The sequence below is a fragment of the Phacochoerus africanus genome, chromosome 15, assembly GCF_016906955.1.
Source record: "Phacochoerus africanus isolate WHEZ1 chromosome 15, ROS_Pafr_v1, whole genome shotgun sequence".
Lineage (NCBI taxonomy): Eukaryota > Metazoa > Chordata > Mammalia > Artiodactyla > Suidae > Phacochoerus > Phacochoerus africanus.
Genome location: NC_062558.1, coordinates 56,395,641 through 56,421,391, shown reverse-complemented (window position 1 = coordinate 56,421,391; position 25,751 = coordinate 56,395,641). Strand labels below are relative to the sequence as shown.

General features: G+C 48.4%; 2 protein-coding genes across 2 annotated transcripts in view; one reads left to right on the top strand and one right to left on the bottom strand.

Annotated features, from left to right (window-relative positions):
• Positions 1 to 24,976, bottom strand: part of GNG4 (G protein subunit gamma 4) — a 70,859-nt gene extending 45,883 nt beyond the window's left edge. The window contains exon 1 of the mRNA XM_047761589.1: positions 24,872 to 24,976. The gene's annotated coding sequence lies outside the window, so the exon portion shown is untranslated. The remainder of the gene's footprint in view (positions 1 to 24,871) is intronic.
• Positions 24,152 to 25,326, top strand: LOC125116955 (translation initiation factor IF-2-like). The gene is made up of 2 exons (XM_047762656.1): positions 24,152 to 24,290; positions 24,389 to 25,326. Exons 1-2 carry the CDS (start codon positions 24,152 to 24,154, stop codon positions 25,324 to 25,326), a joined length of 1,077 nt encoding a protein of 358 aa, XP_047618612.1.
• Positions 25,327 to 25,751: the final 425 nt, after the last annotated feature.

Sequence of the window (25,751 nt, the reverse complement as noted above, 5' to 3'; positions counted from 1 at the left end):
CGCACAGCAGAGTTTGCGGATTAAGACTGACCCCAGCCCAATGCATCCTGACTCACCTGCACTAGATGGGGCTCTTGTTAATGACAGGGCTCTTGTTAATGAGGGGGCTCTTGTTAATGAGGGGGGTCTTGTTAATGACAGGGCCCTTCCTAATGAGCGCTCCTTTGCTGCAAGTCCAGCCTCCTCTTCCATTGCTTCTCTGCACTTCTGTGTTCTGAACCCTCAGCCTCCTCTGCTTTCGGGATTTCTGCACAAGTTCCCCTCACACGCCCCTGCCCTGAGCTATGGGTCAAAGGCTCCTGGCTCCGCATCCCATCCAGCCTCTGTAGCTCACGGGCTGCCACCTTGAAGGCTTATTTCCTTGGAATCTTTGTGCCAGATCCTCCAGCAGCTGGAGGTCCTGAGCACTTTCCTCCACGGAGCCCACAGCGCTGAGCAGGACCAGAGGCTGCCATGGGACCTCTGTGAACTCCATCAGCACCTGCTCTACGTAGAGGTGATGAAATCAAACACCCACTTGCTTTTTCATGCAGGGAGTAAATCAGACAACAGGTGAGGCCAATGTTGAGGCAAGGAAACAGGGGAGGCGAGGACAAGCAGAGGCCCAGATAAAGCCAGAACATTTATATTTTCAGCCACATTCAATGGCTTGGTTGTTTCTTCTGAGCTGTCAAATGCAAGAGACTTCAACAAAATTGATGCCAAACTTCCTCTGTATACTATTCAAAATCAAACCATTTCAGTCCAACCCTAGAACTGGCTGCCTGAGTCTAGTTTTAGGTGCCTAGAACTTTCTAGCGTCATGCTTCTGCTGCAAGTTTTTTTTTCTTTTTTTCTTTCTTTCTTTCTTTCTTTCTTTCTTTTTTTTTTTTTTTTTTTTTTTTTAGGGCCGCACCCGAGGCATGTGGAGGTTTCCCAGGCTAGGGGTCGAATCAGAGCTGTTGCCACTGGCCTATGCCACGGTCATAGCAACGCCAGATCTGAGCTGTGTCTGCGACATACACCACAGCTCAGGGCAACGCCAGTGTTTTATTCTCCTCCCCAACTCTTCCTATTAAAAGCTGCCCCTATACATCTTCAAGGTATCATTTGGATACTACCACCCTCTCCAAAAAAGCTCTGAGAGCTGGCTTGCTACCTTGCCCTGGGGCCAAGCCCTCCCCTTTGTTACTGTGACACTTCTGGATTTTTTTTTTTTTTTTTGGCTGTGTCCAAAGCATACAAAAGTTCCCAGGCCATGGATCGAACCCACACCCCACCAGTGACCAGAGCCACAGTGGTGACAAGGCCAGATCCTCAACCCACTGAGTCACCAGGGAACTCCACTTCTAGCCTTCTTAATGTCCTTCACCACATTAGACCTTCAAATAATTTCTTCCTTTCTAGATGGCCAGCTCTTTTGAGGCCAGGGTGTTTGTTTGGTTCCTTTTGATACCCTCAGGACACTTAGCAAAGGGTTTTCCACTGAGTGGATATCTAATTAATTGAACTGAATGCAAAACCAAAACCCAACCAGACAAAAAGCCAAGCGCCAACTTTTTCCTCTGAGTCAGTGCCGGGGGGGGGGTGGATATGATAAGGCTTTACAAGGTTCAAACAGTATCAGTGGCAAAGGTTCCAGGTCTCAATAATACACATGCCTTCAAAAGAATCCCCACGTGGAATGGACCTAGTTTTTTCCCCTAATTATGCACTAATTGTAAAAATATCCAAACTCCATGGAGAAACAGAAAGTCAAAATCACCTGTACATTACTTCAGATAATTAGGAGTTTTGTTTCTATTCTTTGATTTAATTCCATGAAGAGCATGTACCTATTTCATGCTCCAGCATCACGGCTCCTTTAAAAATCGATATTTCGTGAAGGAATTTTAGCCTATGAGAAGACTGGCATAGGATGGGATCATGGGAATATTTGTTTAGCTTTTTTAAGGTCATGGCAACCACGTCTGCAAAAATCCATGGAATCTTAAGGACGGAATGGATCCCAAAGCTCTATGTTGAGGCAGGTTCCAGGGTCCTGGCAACAGTCTGGCCAAATGGCTATTAGGGTCCCAGCCCCTCCTAACGAGGCTGCGGGCAGAGGGCTGCCAAGATACTGTTCATGCAGTGGTGTTGCTGGCGGTGTTCACAGGTCACGGAGAACTCGCTAGTGGTTCTCCAGTCCCAGCCTCAGAGTTGACTCGATTCTGTTTATTCTGTGAACCTCCCACTGATTCGACAATAAGTCTTCCTTCTGCTTAAGACACTAGAGCTGCTTTCTGCTGCCTGGAACAGACATGAAGTTTTCTTAACTGGGACTGGGCATCCGACAGTTACATTAGGGACTGGTCTCCACTGGTCCATCTATCTGTTTGGATGTCAGTCTGGCCGCTGGTTCCCGGGCTCGTCCCCGAGCTGCCAGGGTGTGGCTGTGATCTGCTCTCCATGGTGTGTGGCCAAGAGATGGTTCCTGGGCAGCTAAGGCCCACTGTGCATAGGAACAGCAAGGAACAGCGAGTTCCCAATGTGGCTCAGTGAGTTATGAACCCAACTAGTATCCAAGAGGACTCAGGTTTGATACCTGGTCTCAATCAGTGGGTTAAGGATCCGGCATAGCCGTGAGGTGTGGTGTAGGTCACAGACTCGGCTCAGATCCTGCATTGCTGTGGCTATGTTGTAGGCCAGCGGCTAAAACTCCAATTAGACCCCTAGTCTGGGAACTTACATATGCTGCTGGTGTGACCCTAAGAAGAAAAGGAAAAAAAAGTAAAAGAGAGAGAGAGAAAGAAATAAACAGCAAAGAACAAAATATGCACCAAGCTTTCTCATAAACATCTGCTTTGATCTAATACTCTAGTCCTTATTTTCCACTCTGCAGACCTGAGCAGAGAGTTGGGTAGATTCCCCACCTGTTTTTTATTAGGGAATATTCCAGACAGTTAGTAAAATTTAAAGAAAAATACAATGAACACCATGGACAATTTCCCACCCAGCCTATGAAATAAAACAAAAATATATGGTCAAAATTCCCTGGGAACTTCTCCCTAATAGTGTGCCCACCCCCTGCATGCTTCTGAATTTGGTTTATTGTTTATCATTTAAAAACATATGGGATTCTTGCTGTGGTGTAACAGGATTGGTGGCGTCTCTGCAGTGCCAGGATGCAGGCTTGGTTCCCTCTCCTGGCACAGTGGGTTAGGGATCCCATTTTGGTGGGGCAGCCAAAAATGAAAAAAAAATATATATATATATATGTTTCTCTAAACAATGCATATAATTATTTTTCTATTTAAAATATTTAAAAATGGGATAGCAGGTATATCCTCTTGAACTGTTTTCCTGCGATTCATCCAGTTTATTGCTATCGTGTTCCACTGTATATAATTACCCTTTATTTAGCCTTTCTCCTGTTGATGCAGAGCTGGCTATTTCCAATATTTTGTTATTTTGTACAACAGTGCTGGGAACATCTCTCTTGAGTAAGACCTTCTCCAGAGTACATACCAGGAAGAGACTTGTTATGGATCTTGGTATAGATTACACACATTCTTCCCTTTCTTTTTCTTTTTTGCTTTTCAGGGCTGTACCCGTGGCATATGGAAGTTCCCAGGCTAGGGGCTGAATCAGAGCTGCAACTGCCAGCCTACACCACAGCCACACGGGATTCAAGCCATGTCTGCGACCTACACCACAGCTCACGGCAACGCAGGATCCTCAACCCGCTGAATGAGGCCAGGGATTGAACCTGCATCCTCATGGGTACTAGTCAGATTCATTTCTGCTGCACCACAATGGGAACTCCCTTCCTTTTTTTTTTTTTTTTTTTAGGGATGTGTGCTTGGCATGCCATTCAAACACTTCTCTCTGTGGTCTCCATTTTATTTATTTCTTTTGTCTTTTTTTTTTTTTTTTCAGGGTCATATCTGTAGCATATGGAAGTTCCCAAGATAGGGGTTGAATTGGAGCTGTAGCTGCCATAGCCACAGCAATGCAGGATCCGAGCCAAGTCTGGGACCTATACCACAGCTCACGACAACTCTGGATCCTCAACCCACGGAGCAAGTCCATGGATTGAACCTGTGTCCTCATGGATACTAGTCAGGTTCGTTACCACTAAGCCACGACAGGAACTTCCCCTTCCCTTTCTTTTTAAACAAGACAACAATAATGAGATATGGAAGCCTCCATGCATCGTAAATTCACATACACCAAACACAAGCTCATGAAAGAGGCTGCTACTCCTTACACAAGAATTGTGAGGATTCTCTTGTGATGCTGTTTAAGAAAGACCCTCCAGCCATCAGCATCTTAAAACTGTCAGATACACACCTTTCAAGTATCCCAAATACCTGAGCTTTACTGCTGCTCATGGCAGCTTGTCAGTCAAGGCCAGCAGAGGCCCTGCAGCGGTGTCATCACACAGCGGGATCCCCGTTGAGGCAGCGCAGCCAAAGATGGGCATTTTTGTTCACCCCCACCCCCTCATAATTCTGGAGAGGGCACGGGGCTTATAAACCACCAGTCAACTCAGCTCAAGACGGCAGTTTAAGGCCCCTGGAAGATATGCATACCCTAAACAAGGGCTGTGTAATGGCCCCACAGTCACCCTGTGGGGTGTGCACATAGCTCAGAACCACTTAGGAACAGAGGCCCGAGGACCCTATGGGAGAGGGACTCAGACACATCCACTGCTCTGTCCCCTGGAGGCCTCTAGGACCCAACACTCTTGGGGTAACAGATGCTCACACCCCCAGGAGGCCCTGCTGGGCTCTATGGTGGCTTCTGGTCTGAGACTGTTGACATATCTGGTGTGGTTTACTTTTCCCAATTCTTCTAAGAGTGGTGATGTGTGGATGAATTCTCAGTTAACCCAAAGAAGGCATTTTACTGACAAGGAAACTTCATTCTTTGAACACATCACATAGGAATTTAAGATAGGGTATTCCCAGAGATTCTCATACTAAGTGAAGTAAGTCAGAAAGAGAAAGAAAGACCACATGATATCACTTATATCTGGAATCTAATATATGGCACAAATGAACCTTTCCACAGAAAAGAAAATCATGGACTTGGAGAACAGACTTGTGGTTGCCAAGGGGGAGGGGAGGGGGAGCAAGTGGGATTGACTGGGAATTTGGGGTTAACAGATGCAAACTATTGCCTTTGGAATGGATAAGCAATGAGATCCTGCTGTATAGCACTGGAAACCATATCTAGTCACTTATGATGGAGCATGATAATGTGAGAAAAAAGAATGTATACATGTATGTGTAACTGGGTCACCATGCTGTACAGTAGAAAACTGACAGAACACTGTAAAACAGCTATAATGGAAAAAGTAAAAATCATTATTAAAATAAAATAAAATAGGGAGTTCCCATTGTGGCTTGGTGGGTTAAGGACCCTATGTTGTCTCTGTGAGGATGCACATTCCATCCCTGGCCTGGATCACTAAGGATCTGACGTTGCCACAAGCCACAGCGTAGGTTGATAGGTTGCAGATGCAGCTTGGATTTGATCCTGGACCCAGGAACTTCTGTATGCCATAGGTGTAGATGTAAAAAGACCTAAATAAATAAATAAATAAATGGAATTTAAAATAAACCCTGTGAAAGCCCAGAAGAACAAGCAGAGCGGCAGCAGGTTGTGCTGCCTGTTGCCAGATGAAGACTGCCTGGTGCAGGGCAGGGCTGAGTGTGCACCCAGTTCACCTTTGTGTGAATACCTGGGAGGCAAAACAAGCTGCCAGAACTGAATTAGAGAGTTTCTCCCTTTAGGTGAAGCCATTGGAACGTGCCTCATGCCTGTTCTGGAGAGGGAGCTTGAAGAATCAGAAAAGACTGTCCTCAGATATTCTAATCCTGGTATTTTTAATTGCTTGTATGACTTGGAGCAAGTTTCTGTCTCTCTGCATTTCATCTCAATTCATCTTTTTGCCCCTAAAAGATGAGAATCAAGTAAAATGCCTCAGGTCAGAACAAAACGCATAAGACAACTCCGCACATTCACAGAATGTCAGACCTTACCTAATTAGATTTTTTTGAGATTAGGTAACAATTTAATGGCTTGATCTTGGGGTGGGGGAAGGAAAAACGGTAGTTTTCATTCTAGAGGAGAGGAATTTATAGGACCAAATGACAACTCAAAGGTAGTTGTCTTTTTTTTTTTTTTTTTTTTGCCATTTCTTGGGCTGCTCCCGCAGCATATGGAGGTTCAAATCGGAGCCATAGCCACCAGCCTACATCAGAGCCACAGCAATGTGGGATCCGAGCCACATCTGTGACCTACACCACGGCTCACGGCAACACCGGATCCTTAACCCACTGAGCAAGGCCAGGGTCCGAATCTGCAACCTCATGATTCCTAGTCGGATTCGTTAACCCCTGCGGGAACTCCAGTTGACTTTTTTTTTAAGTCTTTTTTTTTTTCTTTTTTGGCTGCACCTGTGGCATGCAGAAGTTCCCAGGGATCAAACCCATACCACAGCAATGATCTGAACCTCAGAAGTGACAACACCAGATCCTCAACCTGCTGAGCCACCAGGGAACTCCAAAGACAGCTGTCTTTAAAAAACAAAGGAAGACCTGACATCAAAGGTTGCCACCCACTAATACAGCTGATTCTTTCTCATGTGTATTAAAGGGATTTCTCCAAGGTGGATGTTCATACTTTTCTGCTGCAATGATTTGTGTTGCTCAAGTGAGCTACACGTGGAGAAGAATATGCTAGCAGAAGTGAAAAACAAAACAAAACAAAACACAGACACGTTAAATAAGCCTGAAAATAATCTGGGTATTTTCCAAGAAAAAAAGAGAATCTGACAGGAGCTTTTCTTTAACATGTCAATAGCCTGCTGATGACCCCAGGAAAGTAGTTGTTTGTGGTGGTCAATTGTCCCTAAGTAGAGGTGGCGGTGGCAATTGATCGGCAGGACTGGGGCTGGCGGCAAGCAGAGATAAATTCCACCTCTTCCTGGCAGCCAGAGAAGCCACGACCACAGGAGATGTTTAGCTGATCTGACCTGTGCCAGGGCCCCTATGTGCAGCACCGGAGGGGGACAAACCCCCCCCCACACACATACCATATGGCTGGACCATGGTGGAAAATCTCTTCCTGACACTCCGCCAGGGAGGCAGGTTCTGCCAATTTCCCCCTTTAACCAGAGGTCAACTAGTTGTGAAGAGGCACCAGAGACAGGAAAAGACTGAGAAAAGGCTAAAAAATGCAAGAACAAAGTACACGTGATCCAGCGCTCAAAGTCTCAGTAAGTAGAGAAGGAGGCAAAGACCAAATATGTCTCAGTATCCAAATGTGAAGAGCAGAAAAAATGAGGCTCAGGTCCAAGCAAAGGCTCAGCTGGGGGTGGGATGAGACCCCAAACCAGCAAGGGCTGGAGCGGGGGACGCTCCTACGTGATGGCACAGTCAGTCACGCTGGTTGCTAACCAGTCCCACTTTGCCAGGGAGGGTGAGGGGACAAAGGCCAGTCTCAGAACTGTCCTCTATGCCTATATGGGGAAGACCCAGCCCCTGGGAAGTCTTCACTCAGTGCCCAACCCCCCCTTCCTCCCCCCCCACCGCCCATGGAAAAAGTAAGGCTTCCTAGAGAATCTTCCAGTTCTGAGGCCAGCAGCTGACGTAGGAAGGCAGTGTGGAAAAAGGTCAACAGCAAATTCATGAACAGTATATTTAGAAAATTTACCATGATGTGACATTGTTGATGGACCACAGAGTATTAGAAACAGAAGGGATTTTGCAGACCGGTTCCAATGGTTCTAAGCATAAAGGAACCTTCTAAAATAATAATAATGATAACAATGCAGTACTTCCCTTAGGGTAGTACTCTTGATATCTATCAACTCAGAAGATATAAAATGATCTAAAGAACTCAGTAATACACTTAAATTCCTGTTTATCTTATTGATCCCAAAGGCATCTGTGTATACTTGCAAATTAGCAGAACAGAAAAGCACGGCCTCATGGGGTTTCCACTGCAGACCTGCATGCAGAGACCTCCTGCAATAATTCTGGGTACCCCCTTGAGGAAGTTGAAGGCTGGGAGAGGGGAAGTAACTTAATCTCCTCTAACCAGCCTGATGGTGGGGGAGACACTGGCATCGCCACACTGCCCAGGTAACAGCCAGGGACCTTTTCTTTCACCTCCTTCTGATCGGCCCTGAGGGTCCTTCCTTTCACTGAATAGGTGAGTCCAGATGAGGTTGGAGAGAAATTGGCTCCCTGTGTAGAGAGAGAATATCCTGATATTTTGATCTATGCTTTCTCTCCATGTCTCCCTGTACCTAACCCTCCTCAGGTGGCCAGAGGCATCCACGTTGGCTCCAGGGGTACGAGGACTATCCAAGCAGGAATGGAAGGACGGAAAGAGGTATTTTGCTTTTTACTTCCAAAGTAGTTCTGAAAGCCCTCCTTAGGAAGAAGTTGTGGATGCTAAACTTCTAAGAAAAATTTATTAGAGTATGGTTGACTTACGATGTTGTGTTAGTTTCAGGTGTGCAACAAACCGAGTTAGTTATACATACGCCTATGTCCATTCATTTTCAGATTCTTTTCACATATAGGTTATTACATCTATTGAGTCATAACTCAATAGTAGACAGTAGTCTACTACTATTGAGTAGACTGCCCTGTGCCACACAGTAGGTCCTTGTTACCTACTGATTTTGTATATAGTAGTGTGTATATGCCAATCCTGATCTGCCAATTAACAAGGGCCTTAAATGACACAATTAGACCAGACAGGCTTAACTGACGTTGAGAGAACATTTCATCCGAAAACAGCAGAATACACTTTCTTCTCAAGTGCACAGGGAACATTCTCCATGATAGATCACATCTTGTGCCACAGATCAAGTAAATTTAAGAAAATGTAAATCATATCAAGCATTTTTTCCGAACACAATGCTATGAGACTAGAAATCAACCACAAGAAAAGAACTGCCAAAAAGACAAACACGTGGAGGTTAAGTGATACGCTACTAAACAACCAGTGGATCACTGAAGGAATCAAAGAGAACATTAAAAAATACAAGTGACAACAAAGACAAGACAATCCAAAACCTATGGGATGTGGCAAAAGCAGTTCCAAGAGGGAAATTTATAGCAATACAATCTCACCTCAGGAAACAAGAAAAATCCTAAATAAACAACTTAACCTTACACCTAAAGCAACTAGAGAAAGAAGAACACACAAAGCCAAACCTTTGATTGTAATGAGGAAGTCTCTCATATGTGGGAGGACCCCAAGGACACCTGGAAAGAGAACAGAGAAAGGCCAGGACTGGCAGGTCCCTGGGACACCTATGTTGGGGGAGCAGGGAGCAGGACAGGACAATCAGGGGGCCTGGGGGCCCATGTGTAAGGAGAGCAGTCAGCATTGAGAAGCAGGCCTGAAGCCACTTTGTCCTCGTCACCCTGGGAGCCTGGATCTTCAGCAACTTGCAGCCACATCCTCTGAGGGCCTCCCACCAGCAGACCTGAGTGTCACTGTGGGCCCTCTGCAGGATGCCAGCCTGTGCCCTGAGATACTGGCGGCAAGCCTCAACTAAACCACTCCAGATGACACTCTCATGGCAATGGGCTGGGGATCTGACACCCCACCCCCTCCCCAAGCAGGGTGGGACCCCAGATGCACTGAAGGTGTTGGGCACCCCAATACCTTACTTCTGTATATCTGACCTGGAATCTTGTACCCTATTTCCTTGGAAGGGTGTCTGGGGTCATTCTTTTCCCTTAAGAGGCAAAAGAATAAAACAGAGAAAGTGTAGAAGCCCCTTTTCCACCCTGGCTCTGCTGTGTGCTTCGACCACGCTCAGCTTCTCTCAGCCTTAGTTTCTTCATTGAAGATGGGGACAGATATTCCCTCCCCCAGCATTTCTGAAAAAGTCAAGTGGACAAGTATATTTTAATCAAATATTAGCTATAGCTCCTTTGGAAATAAAAACACAGCCCTAAAATACTTGGAATATAAACTAGGCAGACATACATGAAGTTGTGGTTTCAGGCAACACTTAACTGTGTTTATTAAATATAATGCTTATTGTGTTTATTAAATAGTAAAAAAGAACACCTAGGGAGTTCCCGCCTGGCTCAATGGAAGCAAATCTGACTAGTACCTATGAGGATGCAGGTTTGATCTCTGGCCTCACTCAGTGGCTTGAGGATCTGGCACTGCCATGAGCTGTGGTGTAGGTGGAAGATGTGGCTGGGATGTGGTGTTGCTGTGGCTGTGGTGTAGGTCAGCGGCTATGGCTCTGATTCGGCCCCTAGCCTGGGAACCTCCATGTGCCATGAGCACAGCCCTAAAGAGACAGAAAAATAAAATAAAAATAAAAGAACACCTAAAATGCTGCCTCAAAATTCCTCTGACTGCTTACTTCGAAGACTGAAGGATGGAGGATGCTCTATGTTAGAGAGAAAAAGAGTTAGAATGAATAAAGCAATTGTAAAGCAGGAACCGAGGTTTGAGGATAGAACTTTTAAGGCATTAGGATGCTGTGCTTAACCCGAGTCTCTCCTTAACCACCTGGCTGGAGAGGAGCATAAAAACCATCTACCTGATAGTGGAGAAGGCAGAGGTTTTTATAGCCCACCAGCTCAGTACACACCTGGCACCAGGTAGAGCAGGGCGAGCTGGGACCAAGGAGCTGACCTCCACCAGCATGGCCTGGAGCAGACCTCTAGAAGGAGTCCAGGCAAACAGGAGCAGAAGCCACCCTCTCCAGGTGGCCAATGAGGGCCTCCAGGCTCCTGCCTGCCCACTTTATAGCCTTCATCTTCTGATGCTCCCCATTTTCTCAACAACCTCCAAGGGCCCTGAACTGATGGCTTTTTAACCCCTGTCAGGCAGGAGGGAAGTGAGAGTAAGCAAGTAACTGTAGGATCTGGGGCCAGACGGCTAAATTTTGAATCCAGAAACTACTCCTTGCTTGCCATGCAATTTGGAGTCACTCAGCCTTTTGGTTTCTCCAGTTGCCAGATAGAAAGAGTAATAGCTGTATTTGTTTTCTCCCGCTGCTGCAACAAATTAGCACCAAGTATGGCCTAAAGCAACACACATTTATTATAGTGCTGGAATTTGGAAGCCCAGAGTGTCAGTGGGGCTGCTTGGTGGAGGCTCTGGGGGAGCGGTCTGTTTCTGTCAGCAGCTCATTGGCCCTTTCCTGTCTGCCCATTTCTACTTCCCTCAAACCTTAGAGAAATGAGATCTGTAGGTAACACTGAAGCGAACTCATGACTTCTGCTCTACTGAATGGACACAGTGCCCTGCCTCACCTCTTGATTTGTTTTCTGGATTAAAAGGACTAAGAGGGAGTTCCCATCTTGGCTCAGAGGAAACAAATCTGACTAATATCCATGAGGACGCAGGTTCGATCCCTGGCCTCACTCAGTGGGTTAAGGATCTGGTGTTGCCGTGGGCTGTAGTACAGGTCGTAGATGCAACTTAGATCTGGTGTTGCTGTGGCTGTGCTGTAGGCCAGCAGCTGTAGCTCTGATTAGACCCCTAGCCTGGAACCTCCATATGCTGTGGGTGCGGCCCTAACCAGAAAAAAAAAAAAAAAGACAAATAAAAGGAGTAAGGAGGTTGTCTAAGAGAATTTTGCCCTCTACCCTCAGATACTGGAGGTAAACACTAAGCCTGTGTAATGCTGTGCTGATAGGCATGTCTTTTTGTGATTGAGGAGTATGGGGTCATATCAGATAGTCTAACAACATTATTTATGGTAGGAAATTTTTTTGCTTTTTGAGGCTGTGCCCATGGCATATGGAGGTTCCCAGGCTAGGGGTCGAATTGGAGCTGTAACCACTGGCCTACGCCACAGCAACGGGGGATCCAAGCTGCGTCTGTGACCCACACCATAGCTCATGGCAACGCTGGATCCCCAACCAACTGGGCGAGGCCAGGGATTGAACCTGTGTCCTCATGGATGGAAGTCAGATTCGTTTCCGCTGAGCCACAATGGGCACTCCTATGGTAGAAACTTTGGGTCATATGGTATCAGCTTGACCTTCAGAGTGTCTGGAAATTGAGGGCAGCCATATGGGTGGTTCATCATGGAACCCAAATAAAGTCTCTGGACACCAAGACTTGGGTGAGCTTCCCTGAGTGACAAAGTTCCCCATGTATCCTCAGACACTGTTTCCAGAAAACAAGAGCTGTCCATGACTCCATGGGTAGAGACCCACTTGAAGCTCTGTGTTTGAAAATTTCCTAGACTCTGCCACATGTGCCTCTTTTCTTGGCTGATTTTAATCTGGATCTTTTAGCCTAACCGAGTCTGTATCCTAAGTCATAATCAGGAGTTCAAGAGCTTCCAGCGAGTTCTGTGAGTCTTTCTAATGAATTACTGAACCTGAGTATGGTCTTGGGGACCATACTTGCAACAGGTGTCAGAGGTGAGGGTGGTCTGGTGGACTGCCCCCGAACTTCACTCTCCTAAAAAGAAATTATTTATAAACGGAACAAAGAATTAAAAGGAGGACAAAGGAAGAATTAAGCAGTTAAAGAAGGACTCTCCACGCCTCGTTTCCTCCTTGGCAAATGTGCAGGTGGACCACGTGGGCAAGGCAGCTCCCAACGTTCAGGAGATGTCAGCAGCCTGCACACAGTGGAAAAGTGACAGTCTGACCTCCCCGCTCAGTGATGAACTCAGATTGTTTTCCCTTTAAAAATTGTCACGGCCGAGCAGAATCTTCAGAATTGGTCTTGGGGATGAGAGTCCACCTTCTCCTCAGATCGTGACTTTTCTAAAGCAGCTTCCTTTCTACCAACACTTGCCTCCTGATTCCTGGCTTTTGAGCGGTGAGCAGCGAAATCTGGGTTTTGTAACATTTCCTGGCCTTTTCCGGCTTCCAGAGGCTGCCTCCATTCCTGGCTTGAAGCCCAGCTCCACTTTCAAGGCCAGCAACATGGCACCTCCAATCTCTCTGACTCCTGCCCTCCTCTTTAAAAACACACTTGATGACACTGAACCCACCAAATAATCCACACTAATTCTCCCACCGCAAGATTCCTTATCACATCTACAGAATCTCTTCTGCCCTTAAGGTAACAGATTCATAGGTTCAAGGTATTAGGGTGTGGCCATCTCTGGGGGGGGGGGGCATTATTTTTCCTACCACAACCGTTGTCAAGGAATAAATACTTAATACAAGATTCTTTTGTTTTTGTTGTTGTTGTTGTTGTTGTTGTTGCTGCTGCTATTTCTTGGGCCGCTCCCGTGGCATATGGAGGTTCCCAGGCTAGGGGTTGAATCGGAGCTGTAGCCACCGGCCTACGCCAGAGCCACAGCAACGCGGGATCCGAGCCACGTCTGCAACCTACACCACAGCTCACGGCAACGCCGGATCATTAACCCACTGAGCAAGGGCAGGGACCGAACCCACAACCTCATGGTTCCTAGTCGGATTCGTTAACCACTACGCCACGACGGGAACTCCTTAATACAAGATTCTTAGAGTCTGCCGTGTAGTAGGCACTCGATAAATATCAGCTATTATTATTACTATTATTTGCTTGAGCAGAAACGCTCAGCCTCCATCACTCATTGGCTCTGCCCCAACCTTTTCATCTGGCCAAATCCTGAGACTCTTCTGGAAGCCCTCCTCCCTGACCTAGGTTGGGTTCGGGGGGACTTATTCTTTCTTTCTTTGGTCTTTTTGTCTTTTCAGGGCCATGCCCGCAGCATATGGAGGTTCCCAGGCTAGGGGTCTAATCGGAGCTGTAGCTCCCGGTCTATGCCAGAGTCACAGCAACACGGGGTCCAAGCTGCATCTGCGACATACACCACAGCTCAAGGCAACACCAGATCCTTAACCCAGTGAGTGAAGCCAGGGATCGAACCCACAACCTCATGGTTCCTAGTTGGATTCGTTTCCACTGTGCCACGACAGGAACTCCAGGGGGCACCTATTCTTAGTTCCATTTGGTGTTATAATCATTTGTCTCTCTCACTAGATTGTAAATTCCACAAGAGCTAGGATGCTGGCTCCTCATCTCTGCACCCTGACCCTGGCATGTGGCCTACGGCAGTCTTCACACTCTTATCAACGATCAAGGGTCTGTTCCGATGCCTCAGCAAACAAGGTGTGACCCGCAGGGCACCCAGGACCACAGGGTGCTGCTTTCTACCAGAGGGGAGCCGTAAGAGTCTGTGTTTTGGGGGTCTTCCTGCTCCACGCAGGGGCAGTTCTTTAGGGCAAGTAGCTGGTTCTCCCATGGAGGAGGCTCTCTCGTGAAATGCAGGGAAGACAAGATGCATGCGTTCATCCTGGCAAGTGTGTCGCATGCTGCAGGTGTGGCAGCCAGGTGGCCTTTGCTGGGAATCATGTCTCACAGCTCCAGGTGGGTGGGAGAGGCCAGCATGGGAAACAGGCCCTGGGATGCTTTGGCAGGTTGGGGGTTATCAGATGCCAGGAAGAAGGACCCATAGAGATCATCTGTTTCAGTGTTTGTAAAACTCAAAACCCAGATTCTCAGGCGCTAGCCCAGAGTGGCTGAATCAGAACATCTAGGGGTGAGGTAAGAAGTGATATTTCTGAAAACCACCCAAAGCGAGCGATTCTTTTATGCAGCCAGGTTTGGGAACCACCAACAGACCTACCCTGAATTTTACAGACTGTGCTGCAAATAGATGGTTCCTAAAACAGGTGTGTGAAAATGGAAGGAACAGCCAGGGAAGCTCATCATTAAGCAAACTTCCTGTGACACGGCCAGGCCATGCATCAAGACTATATGAAACTGGAGTTCCCGCTGTGGTGCAATGGGATCAGCAGTGTTTTGTGACAGCTGGGATGCGGGTTTGATCCCGGCCCAGCACAGTGGGTTAAGGATCTGGTGCTGCTGCAGCTGCAGCTTAGGTCCTGACTACAGCTCGGACACACTCCCTGAGAACTCCATATGCTGCGGGGCAGCCAAAGAAAGAAAAAAAAAGAATGTATGAAACTGTGCTCAGGGAGCTGTGTCTCTAAGCCACCCAGGCTGCAGGAGAGCAGACCTGAGAGCCGTCTCTCTACTCGAGTGAGTCCCCAGATCTTTAAAATCCAGTCTCTCGGGGCACTCTCTGGAGAGCCCTGGGGTGGGTCACACTCCCCTGGACCAAGCTCTATCTGGCACCTGCTGCATGGGGAGCCGCTCAGCCCCACTGCCCAGCTCTTGGATGGGTGGGGCAGCCACAAAACAGTCAGGCTGTTCTGGACTGAGAGACAGCTCTGTGCTGTGTGCTGTTTTGCTGAGACCCTCTGCCTCTGCCTTGAGTCATAGTCCTGTCTGTTGCTGCCACCTCAGTAAACAAAGGGTGCTGTGGCCATCAAGCCAACAGCCACTGCAGCTGCCTCCAGCTGTGCACCCCGAGGGGATTCAGGATGGAGAGAAGCAGGGCGCTAGGCCTAGATAGTTAAGATGCATATCCAGGGATGATTTCAATGAGCCCAAACATCTTGCACCTTCCCGTATACAGAAAAGTGCTAAATTCCTTAACTTGAGATATTTTCTTCTTTAATTAACAGGAATCTTTTGATGTTCCCACTACCTGGTTTTTGTTGCAAAAACTCCTATATATCCTGGCTCCTCCTTGACTTCTTCGGAGCTGTCCATCAGAGTGATCTGAGAGGCTGCCTCCCTCCCAGGCTTAAGTCCTCAGTATGTCCTCCAAATAAAGCATAATTCTCAACTCTTAGGTTGTGCGTTTTTTTGCAGTCAACACTATCAAAGGCTCCTTTTGGGGAATGCAGCTTCCTTGTATGCTGGGGGTGTCAGGGGAGGAGACTGAAAGGGAACAAAGCCCTGTCCTGTCAAGGAGCATAGATAACCTGTGAGTCCTCCACATTTGCACTGCTTCCATTTTTGCTGGCTCCACACAGATCAGCTACGTTCATTTTACTTGTCACCTTAATCTTGGATCTATGTAGTAATCCTTCCAGGAACAGCGTGTTTAAAATCTGAAACAGTTCCCTGGCATTCCCTCTCTCCCTCCCTTGTATTATTTTTTTTCCAAAGCACTGATTACATTTTGAATGCTTATTTATTAATTTGAATTATTTATCTAAATTACATTTCATTTTCTGACTTATTACCACTGGTGTGATGCCTTGCAGAATTTATTGATGTAAATTCTATGCGGGTGGGGATTTTTTTTGGTTTCCCCCTCCACTGCTTGCCTTTCCCACTGCTGTATCCCTGGTAAGTAGAAGGTGCAGCGAGGAAAACCCAGCAAAACAGAGTGAGGAACTGGGAAGAAAAAGAGAGTGAACCCCAGCATGGGGTGGGAAGGGGTCATAGCTAATGACAGAGGTCCAAGGAGAAGGCAGGGCAGGCAGAACCAGAGGGAGGCCGAGCTGGCCTGGGGCCCTGGGCCAATCTGTGGGTGGCTCAGGGGAGTTGCCATGGTTACTGTGCAGCCCAGCCAGGGCCCAGTCCTCCTGCCTCGGGCCACCAAAGCAGGATGGGGGGGTGGGGGTGGGTAGAGGGTGCCCAGGAGGTTTGGGGAAAATATAAACCAGGAACTTGCCCTTGGACAGAGACACATCCTCACTGGAAGGCTAATAAACTGTAACCCCCAACGTCAGCGTGGGTGAGGCATGGTGTGAGCAGCATCAGATCACCTCAGGAACATGAGGGGGGACAAAGGAATCATAAACAAGAGGCAGGCCTGCAACTGCTTGAACGCAGAAGGAATGAGTCATCCAGGGAATCGGGGTGGCAGCGGTTTGCTGCTGCGGGTTTGCTGTTGCTTTGCAGGGACTGGCAGGCTGAGCAGCCTCAGGACTGCTGGGGGGAGGACAGGATGGGAGGGGGTCCTTTTAAAGGGACTTCTAAACTTGAAGACCTGCTTTAGCAAGGGTATGCACCTTCCAGCATCACTTCTGTTTTGCCCCAAACTTCATATCTGTCCTCTGAAGCCTCCCCACTTTGTTCCCTTCAGACCCCCCGGGAGGGCAGTCTCGCCTCCACCTGGCTTCATCTGGGTACTAGCAACTCGGTCTCTGCAGCCAGACTGCTGCTCACCTGGATGGCACGTCCTCACTGAGAAGACTTGCTCAACTTGCTCCCCCACTAAATCAGGCCGTTCACTCTCTCCATCCAGGCCCACCCTGAAAACCCCGGGATTCCTCCCCGTCCACCTCTAGAAACGACAATGTGAGGGCCTGAGCATCCTAGGGACTAGTGGTGAGGCTTCCCGCCCTCTATCTCTGTTGGCTCCTCTGACCGCCCTGCTCAGCAGGCACAGGGTACCAAGGCTGGGACCTGCCAAATCCTGCAACCTGTCCAACACTTGCCCTGGACCCCCTAGACTTTTCTTTTTCATGTTCTTTTTGGCTTTTTAGGGCCACACCTGAGGCACATGGAGGTTCCCAGGCTAGGAGTCTCATCAGAGCTGCAGCTGCTGGCCTATGTCACAGCTACAACAACACCAGATCCCAGCTTCATCCTTGACCTATGCCGAAGCTTTTTGCAACAACGTTGGATCTTTAACCCTCTGAGCAAGGCTAGGAATTGAGCCCGCATCCTCATGGATACTAGTTGGGTTCCTAACCCACTGAGCTACAATGGGAACTCCTGAGTCCCTAGACTCTTCCACAGGTCACCCAGGCGTCTTCATAACCTAGCTCCCATCTGCCTTTTCCACTCTCCCTACTGCACTTTGCTAACTCTGAGCCTTTGCACGGGCTCATCCCTCTGCTTGGAAAGCCCCTTCTTATTTGGGTTGAAAAAAGTGACTCGGTTTTCCAGGGTCAGTTTAAAACATGAGCTCATCGTCAGGTCCTTTCTGCACTCACTGCTCTCAGGGAGAACGGATGCTCCCAGCACCATAGCTCCCACAGCACTATAAATGCGGTTGTCAGAGCATTAACACGGGGTAAGGGAGCTGTTTGCACACACACTGGACTCGCTGGTGCGTGGATTACAGGTGGTAGTCACATATTCAGTAAATGAACATTTTAGAAACATTTGGCTTACATACAGACTTTTAGCAATACATCTTTTACTATCTGAAAAATGTATGCGTTAAAAAAGTCCCTCCAGGAGTTCCTGTTGTGGTGCATGTGGGTTAATGATCTGGCTTGTCTCTGTGCCCTTGCTGGTTTGATCTCCAGCCTGGTGCAGTGGGTTAAGGATTCAGCGTTGCCACAGCTGTAGTGCAAGTCGCAGATGTGGCTTGGATTTGATTCCTAACCCAGGAACTTCCACATGCTGATGGTGCGGCCAAAAACGGTAAAAGAAAAAAAGAGTCCCTCCACAGTGTCCAGCAATTCAGATGACCATGGTTCGCAGCAGTAATGAACAGGAAAAGCAGGGCTAGGCTGACAACTCCAGGAAGGCGGGTCATGGTGAGGACGGGCAGAACGCTGTGGCGACAAATCCCAGGACCAAGAAAATGTCTGGGTCCAGGCTAACAACTGGCTTATTTCAGACACTATTTACTAAAACAAATTCCAGCATAAGGAATGGGTCTGGGGAGAAACTGAGGCGTTCAGAGGAATTCAGAATGCAGAGTGCACCTGGGGTGTGGGGGCTGGTCCCCGAGGCGCAGGACACACAGTGCTTTTGTCAACTGTTCTAGACAGTTCTAAGAACTTGGAGACACAGCAGAGTGGTGGCTGTGGGCGCTTGTGCTGCACCGTGGACAGACAGAGCAAGCACAGAAAAGTCTGTGAGAAACAGCCAGAAAAAGACCCAATTCTACAAGATCTACCAAGGCGAGGAGGATGGAGCGGAAACTCCAAACCCTAAGTGACAGGGACATAAGGGAAAGCCACTCAGAGACAGGGACAGGGTGATGGGATCACCCGGATGCCCAAAGGTCTAGGTCAGCAGATGACTACAGCGACCCCGACGCTATTAGATAAAATTCAGCAGAAGACCAGAGGGCATGTCACTGCTGAAGGCCAGCTGACGTATCTCTGCCTCACCTCATTCCAGAAAGAATGCGGTGGCTCATACTGCTGTCAGTTTCCCTTTGCTATTTCCCTTGAGGTTCAACACTATGGAAATCTCCACACAGCCTTTAAAATTTCAGAGCCTGTCTTTCCATCGGTGCCACATCTGCTTCCCCCTGCACAGACCTTCGAACATACACTTAGACACTTAAGTGATCTGTCTCCCTAACCAAGATGAGACTGTCCCTCATCCATGTGGCCCCACAGGTGTCAGGGGCTAAAGAGGCATCTATAGACTGTCAGAGCCCCTGGATTGTAAGTGAAATCAACTGGGGCACCGAGAAAACAGAATTTTCCCAAGATCGATGGACAGAAACTAAAACCAAATAGGGATCACTCATGCTGGTTTAACATGCCACCGGCTTTCAGCTCCAGGTGTGGCTGAAGAGTCTGCAGGAGGTCAGAATATGCCCCCCCAAAATATGCCACCCTGGCACAAGGATTATCTTGAACTGAAGGCAATTAAAAAAATAGCAGACACAGGAGGAACTCTCTGGACTCCCCCTTTCAACCTAAAAGCGGAACATCAATGTCCCTTTGTGAAGGTGTTTTCCCCTCCCTTCTCCCAGGAGAAGGAAAACAACCAGTATCACTGGAGAAAGATGTCACCAAGATGGGTCTGCACTGAAGTTCCTGCTCTGGCGCAGTGCATTAAAAATCCGACTGCAGTGGTTCTGGTCTGCAGAGGTGCAGGTTCAATCCCTGGCTGGGGCAGTGGGTTAAAGGATCCCATGATGTGGCAGCTGTGGTGGCTTGGATTCAATCCCTGGCTCAGGAATTTCTATATGCACTGGGTGTGGCCATTAAAAAAAAATCTACTACTAAAAAAAAAAAAAAAAAAAAGATGGGCCTGTACAAATAAACTTTACTAAGATAACCCTTATCTGTCATTACTTTCTGCCACATATTTAACTTCCCACAACTTGCCGTTCCTAGAAGCTCAAACCCCTTTGTCTTGTCACCCTCCCATAACTCATTTCCCTTTGTTAAAATGGCTTACACGCTCTCAAGCCTAAATGATTCTTTGAGTTTTCTCATCTTTCCTGTGAAGGTCCTGCGTACATGCATAGTAAACTTTTCCCCTCATTATTCTGGCTCTTTTCTCCTGTTAATCGCTCCTGTCATCAATTTAATTCACAGGCCCCAGGGACTGAACATAAGAGGGTAGAGGAAACGTTTTTTCCTCTCCTAGTTTCCATAAAAGGTATACATGGCAGGTCCTCACTCCAGAGCAACAGGACAGGACAGATGCCTCCCCAAATCAGGCTTGAAAAACACAAAAGAGGAAGAAACCAATTCTTGGGTGTGCCCGGACCCTCATACAGGTAAGGAAAGAGGGCAACGTGGAGGTCACTGTGATAGTGGATCCCACAGATAAAAAGAGGGGCGTCTCTCCAGCAAGAGACTCAGACTGTGAGGGTCCTAGCACCACCCACTGCCTGCCATCCCTGTCTTTGCCTCTCCTTGTGTCCAGAACCTGAGCCATAGAGCCAGAGGGGCCATCAAGGAGAATAACCTACTGGTAACAGACTGCCCTTGGCAACTGCCATACATTGCTCTGCTTTCCATTCCCTCCCAATACCCCCTTGCTCTTTCCCTCCTGCTTTCTAATTCTGTTTCCCCTACGTGGACCTTAATACTTGTATACTGTTTTGGCAAAAATCTCTTGAGTTTACATATTCGTGTGATGAAACGCTGAAAGAAGTAAATACAGTTGAATTTGGGTGCTGGGCTCTGAGGGCACATTTGCTTTCCATGTTAACACCTCTTGCTGCAGTTGCAGAGGTGTTCTCATAAAAATTTTGGAAACAATTTACAAAGATTTCCTTCTTCCTAATGCCATCACCCTGCCCCACCTCCTCTGGTGGCCACTTGGGAAGGGGGTAGAAGGGAGGGCTTCACAGCTGAAAGTTAGACACAAGCACCAGGAGGAAGCACAGGGACTAGAAAAGCAGAAAGCCCAATTAGAGCCAGTTGCTAGATGGAGGGCTACTGCTCTGAGTCGTGCATGCATTTGATGTGGCAGAGAGGATGATTCGGGCCCTGGAGGGATGTTTAAAGCACATCCTCTGTCTATTCTATCTACTTCCTTAGCTGCACAGCACACATCCTAGTAGAAAGTTAACCCAGCCCCCCAGGGAGAAATGGTTTGAGAAGTCAAAAGAAGAGAGAGGGACAAATCTTCACCTTTGGGAAGGACACCCATGCGCAGTTCCTGGGGCTGGGTCTCCTCCACACAGCTCAATTGCTCATCTCCCATTGCTATAGGCTTTTCCTTGGTTAGTTTAAAAAGTCACCATCACCCACAAATACCCTGACAGAATATTCCTGGATAGAAAGGACACTGCGGTCACCATTGTTTTATTGCTCGAGAGAAATCCTGCAGGTATGTTATGAGGATTAAATGAGATCATCCACATAGTGCATCCCAATGAAGCCTGGTCCTCCCTTCATCCCACTGCCTGCTGCTCCCTCCATGGTCTGGTCCTCCTAGGTTGGGCCATCGGTGACTTGCTTGCAGATACCTGGGAACCTCAGGGCTTAAGGGACAGAACAGCTTTGTCATAGCCACATATACATCCTCACTTCTTCTTGGATACCCAAGGCCCATTCCACAAGCACCATATTTTCAACACACCTGCACCTCCCATCTGCACAAGACCTGCCTTTTTGTTTGCCAAGTTCCACCAGGAAAACGGATTGCACACCAGCTGCCACTTGACCTGACAAAAGCTCCTTGACAATTAAAGTGATTTGGAAAGCTCCAGCTAGCTTGGTGAATGGATCTCTTTTTAAGGACCCATTGTTTTCTCTGCAGTAATTTTTTTCTTTCAGCAGTACTTCTTGCCTCTACTTCTTTCCCTAAATGGAAATTTCTTTTGCATTTGTTTTCACTTCTGATCATTTGTTAAAGATATCTGGTTTACTCTTCTTATGGCTTAAACCAGCAGTTAAGACCTTTCAGTAGTATTAGACTAATTTCTAAACTATAATTGATCTCCCTGTTTTTCTTTTCTGACACTCACTCAGCTTCTCTGATTTTACAATTAAAATTCCTTTGCTGGCTACTGTTGAAAGATATTTTTGCAGTATTTTTGGTATATTAAAGAGGTTAAATTTCAGTTTCTGATTTAAGAAAACTGACCCATCTCCCTACCTGAATCATAAACCTCTTGAGAAAACCATGACTCGAAAAGACACGTGTACTCCAATGTTCATTGCAGCACTATATACAATAGCCAAGACATGGAAACAACCTAAATATCCATTGACAGAGGAGTGGATAAAGAAGATGTGGTACATATACACAATGCAATATTACTCAGCCATTAAAAGGAAAGAAATAACAGCATCTGCAACAACATGGATTGACTCAGAAATTATCACGCTAAGTGAAGTCAGACAATGACACCAATATCAAATGCTATCATTTACACGTGGAATCAAAAAAAGGACACAATGAATTTCTTTGCAGAACAGATACTGACTCACAGACTTTGAAGAACTAATGGTATCCAAAGGAGACAGGTTGGGGGTGGGGGAATGCGTTGAGGGTTTGGGATGGAAATGCTGTAACATTTGGTTGTGATGATCACTGTGCAACTATAAATGTAATAAAATTCACTGAGTAATTAAAAAAATAAACTTCTTGATGCCAGAGTACATGTAGAGTGAATAAAGATACCAAATGAAAACAAGAAAAAATCTGCAAGATTAAACAACAGCACAGGCTCAGAAAGGTGTTCTGAGAACAAATCAGGTAATGTCTTAAAGACATTGATTCAAAATTCCATGAAGAGAGCCATCTACTAACCTGCATGGCATTACTGGGCATTTTCCCTTCTTCAAATATAACAAAAATGACACAAGGTAAGAAAAATGTGACAGTGACATGTGGCAATAAACAAATGAGAATGATTTGTCCTGTGGTCTTTAGCCTCCTCAGCCACTTGGGCTGCCTGCCTCTGTAAGCAGTAGTTGTGCGGTGTAGCGAGTGTGTGTGTGTGTGTGTGTGTGTGTGTGTGTGTGTGTGACCACATTATACACAGTCACTCCTAAGCCCATCCTCCTGACACAGCTGCCAGACACTTGCTTCCCCGTGACCAGAGGACAGCATCATCCAAGTTCCACCTGATATTCCACCATTTCCAAGAATGTACTGAGATTTGGGTGGGCTTCAGGGACTGCCATTTTGGCTTTAAAAACTGTAAAATGCTTATGGGAAAAGCTTTTTCCTTGTTTTCCTACCGTCGACATGCATGAGAAACTGAAAGGCAACTGCCTGGACAATCACGGCGCTCCTGGGAATGACCCTGTTGCAGTGCTTTTTTTCCCAGCCGGCCAAACATCTTGAGGCTTCCTCTGAGCAATTTTATTTTAAGGAGGCTGAGGACTGGAGCCATGTGTGGGTGGAGGGGCAAACATGAATCCCGTAGTCCTAAATAGTCATTTCAGCCTAATAACCCCATAGTGAGGACGCTACCTGGCAAAGCACCAAGATAAATTCTGTATTTACATTAACGCCTACTATGTACTGAGTACTACAACCAGGTCTTACCATGACTGATAACTGAGCAAACCCCACATTTCAAAAATAATTCACAGTTTACCTGTACCATCCTGTTTCTCAGGACTTAAGAAGGCTTTCCACAGTAGCCTTTGGCAGGGAACAGGGCCAGATCAGATGGCAGGTGCCTCCCTTCCCCCGCACCATGCAAAGATCAAGAAAAGGAGTTCCCCAAAGAATCAAGAAGCTGGTCAAAGAGACTGGGTCCCCTCCCTGCCTCTTTGAGGCATTTGCCACTGACTGTGCCTGTCACACCCTGAGAAGGAAGCACCACAGTAAGGACTCAGCAGATGACAAGACTGACACGCTTTAAGGGGGAACACCAGCCCGGCCCAGCAGGCCTTCTGCTCTGAAAAAAGGCCCTGTGGTAGCCCTTTGCAGTCCTGGGAGGCAGCAGAAAGAGAAGAAAACCGGAGCTGGGAAGAGGGTAGGAGAACCGTGTCCATGATTCCTTTTATCACTTGATCAAACTTTAACATTTTTGGGTTTCCTAATAACTGGCCCAAGAGACACAAAAATAAGCAAGTTCTCTTTATTTTTATATTAAGAAGTTTTTTCCAGTCATACCTCTATTCACCTTCCAGCCTCTAACCCTCTTGTTATTATTTCCAAGGTAATTAAAAAAAATCAAACCAAAGCTCCCGCAATGCCATTGCGCGCCCGCGCTGCGATCGCAGCTCATTTCAGCACCAGACTCGGGGACAGACGCCATAAAGAAGGGAAACAAACCGGTGCCCCGTCTTCCACTGTGGCCCCCGGGACCGCTCCCGAGGCAGGTGTCCCGGGTGCTGGAGAATTAAGAGGGCTTCTTCAGGCCAAAAACATTTCCCCAAATAAAATGACCAACTAGCCACTCCATTCCTTCCATTACGGTCCTCTTTAGCGGGGGACGTCCCTGCCGTGAGACTAGCGAACAGCCATGACCTATCTAGGGAAAGGGGGTCCCCAGGAATCTCCCTCGCCTCAAGCCGGAGAGATCGGGCGGCTCTGACCCCTAGGAGGCCCCTTAAACGTTCCGAGTTGCCGGTCCAAACCTGCGCTCTGGTTTCCCTACGGCTCGGCGGAGTGTCCCGGGTTCGAGGAGCTCCTGCACCGGCCAGCGCTGGGCCGCCGACGCCCACCTGTGCGGACGCCCAGAAGGCCGGGCTAGCTGCGGGCCGCCAGCATAACCACAGGTATTTGCGAGCTTCCACTGACAGCTGTAGGACGACCCAGGCACCAGAACCGTCTCTCCAGTTCCAGAGACTTTCCCGCCCGAGTTTCCCTTTCGTCTCTAGCTGGGCTCGAGCTCGCTGGAGCAAGGGCTGTGTCATAGCCCACCCGACACGCCCCTGTCGGCCAGCCCTCCGGCGGGGAGCCCACTTACCCTACCCGGGAGCGCGGACCGAGGGCGCCGCTCACGCGCTGGCTTTGTCTCCGGCGTGGTGCACGCGAGGGGCCGCCAGACCGATCGGCATCGCTCCGCTTCCGGGCGCGGGGCTGAGGGGGCTCCGGCTCCGCGCCTCGACACTGACGGGCTCGCGGAGGAAACGCGCGCCCCGCACCGGCCCTCCCCGCCCCCGGGGTCTCCGCGCCGCGTCACCAGCCCCGCCCCGTCCCGCGCCTCGCGGGCCAGGCGGGGAAAGACCACGTGAGGCCGAGCGGGGGCGCCGGTCCCAAGCAGGTGCCCCGCGGGAGAGTGCAGTCACCCAGACGCCAAGTACTTTGTCTGCTCAGCCCCCTGTGCGTGCTCCAGGCGCGCGTCCATGTGCAGCGGGCGCAGAACGCGTGTCCCCCGACCCCCGACCCCTCGCGTCCACGTCGGTCGCGCCCCCTCCGTAGCAGGGTCTCGCAGGGCGCCCGGGAAGGGCCGGGAAATCCCGCCTGCCGCCGCCGACGTCACGGATGCGTCATCGGGGCTCCCGCACCCGGGCTCCTTTCTCTGCCCGTGCCCCTCGCCTCCCAGCCCGGACCCCACGGCCAGCTCCGCGCGCTCCCAGCTTGGCCTCGCGCCCCCTGCCCGGCTCAGCTCTCCGCCTGGAGCGCGCGTCGCCCAGGGGTCGGGGGAGGGGAGATGAGAAGTGGAAGCGGGGTCTTGGCGCCCTGGTCCTCGCGGGGTGCTGGGACCTGAGCGTTTGGCATCCTCACCCTTGCCTGAGGATTAGATCCAGGGACGAGCCAGGCTGGGCGCGGCTTTTTCATCCATCCGTCCAAAGAACACACAATATACCCTCCCCCACCCCCAAGGGGGGCGATGAAAGGTGAGA

What these genes read in the sequence shown, in the direction of transcription:
- LOC125116955 (XM_047762656.1), top strand. Translation starts at nt 24,152, where the DNA reads ATGCCATTGCGCGCCCGCGCTGCGATCGCAGCTCATTTCAGCACCAGA. An exon ending in TCCCGAGGCAGGTGTCCCGG is followed by an intron (nt 24,291 to 24,388) that starts GTGCTGGAGAAT and finishes GGTCCTCTTTAG; the next exon opens with CGGGGGACGTCCCTGCCGTG.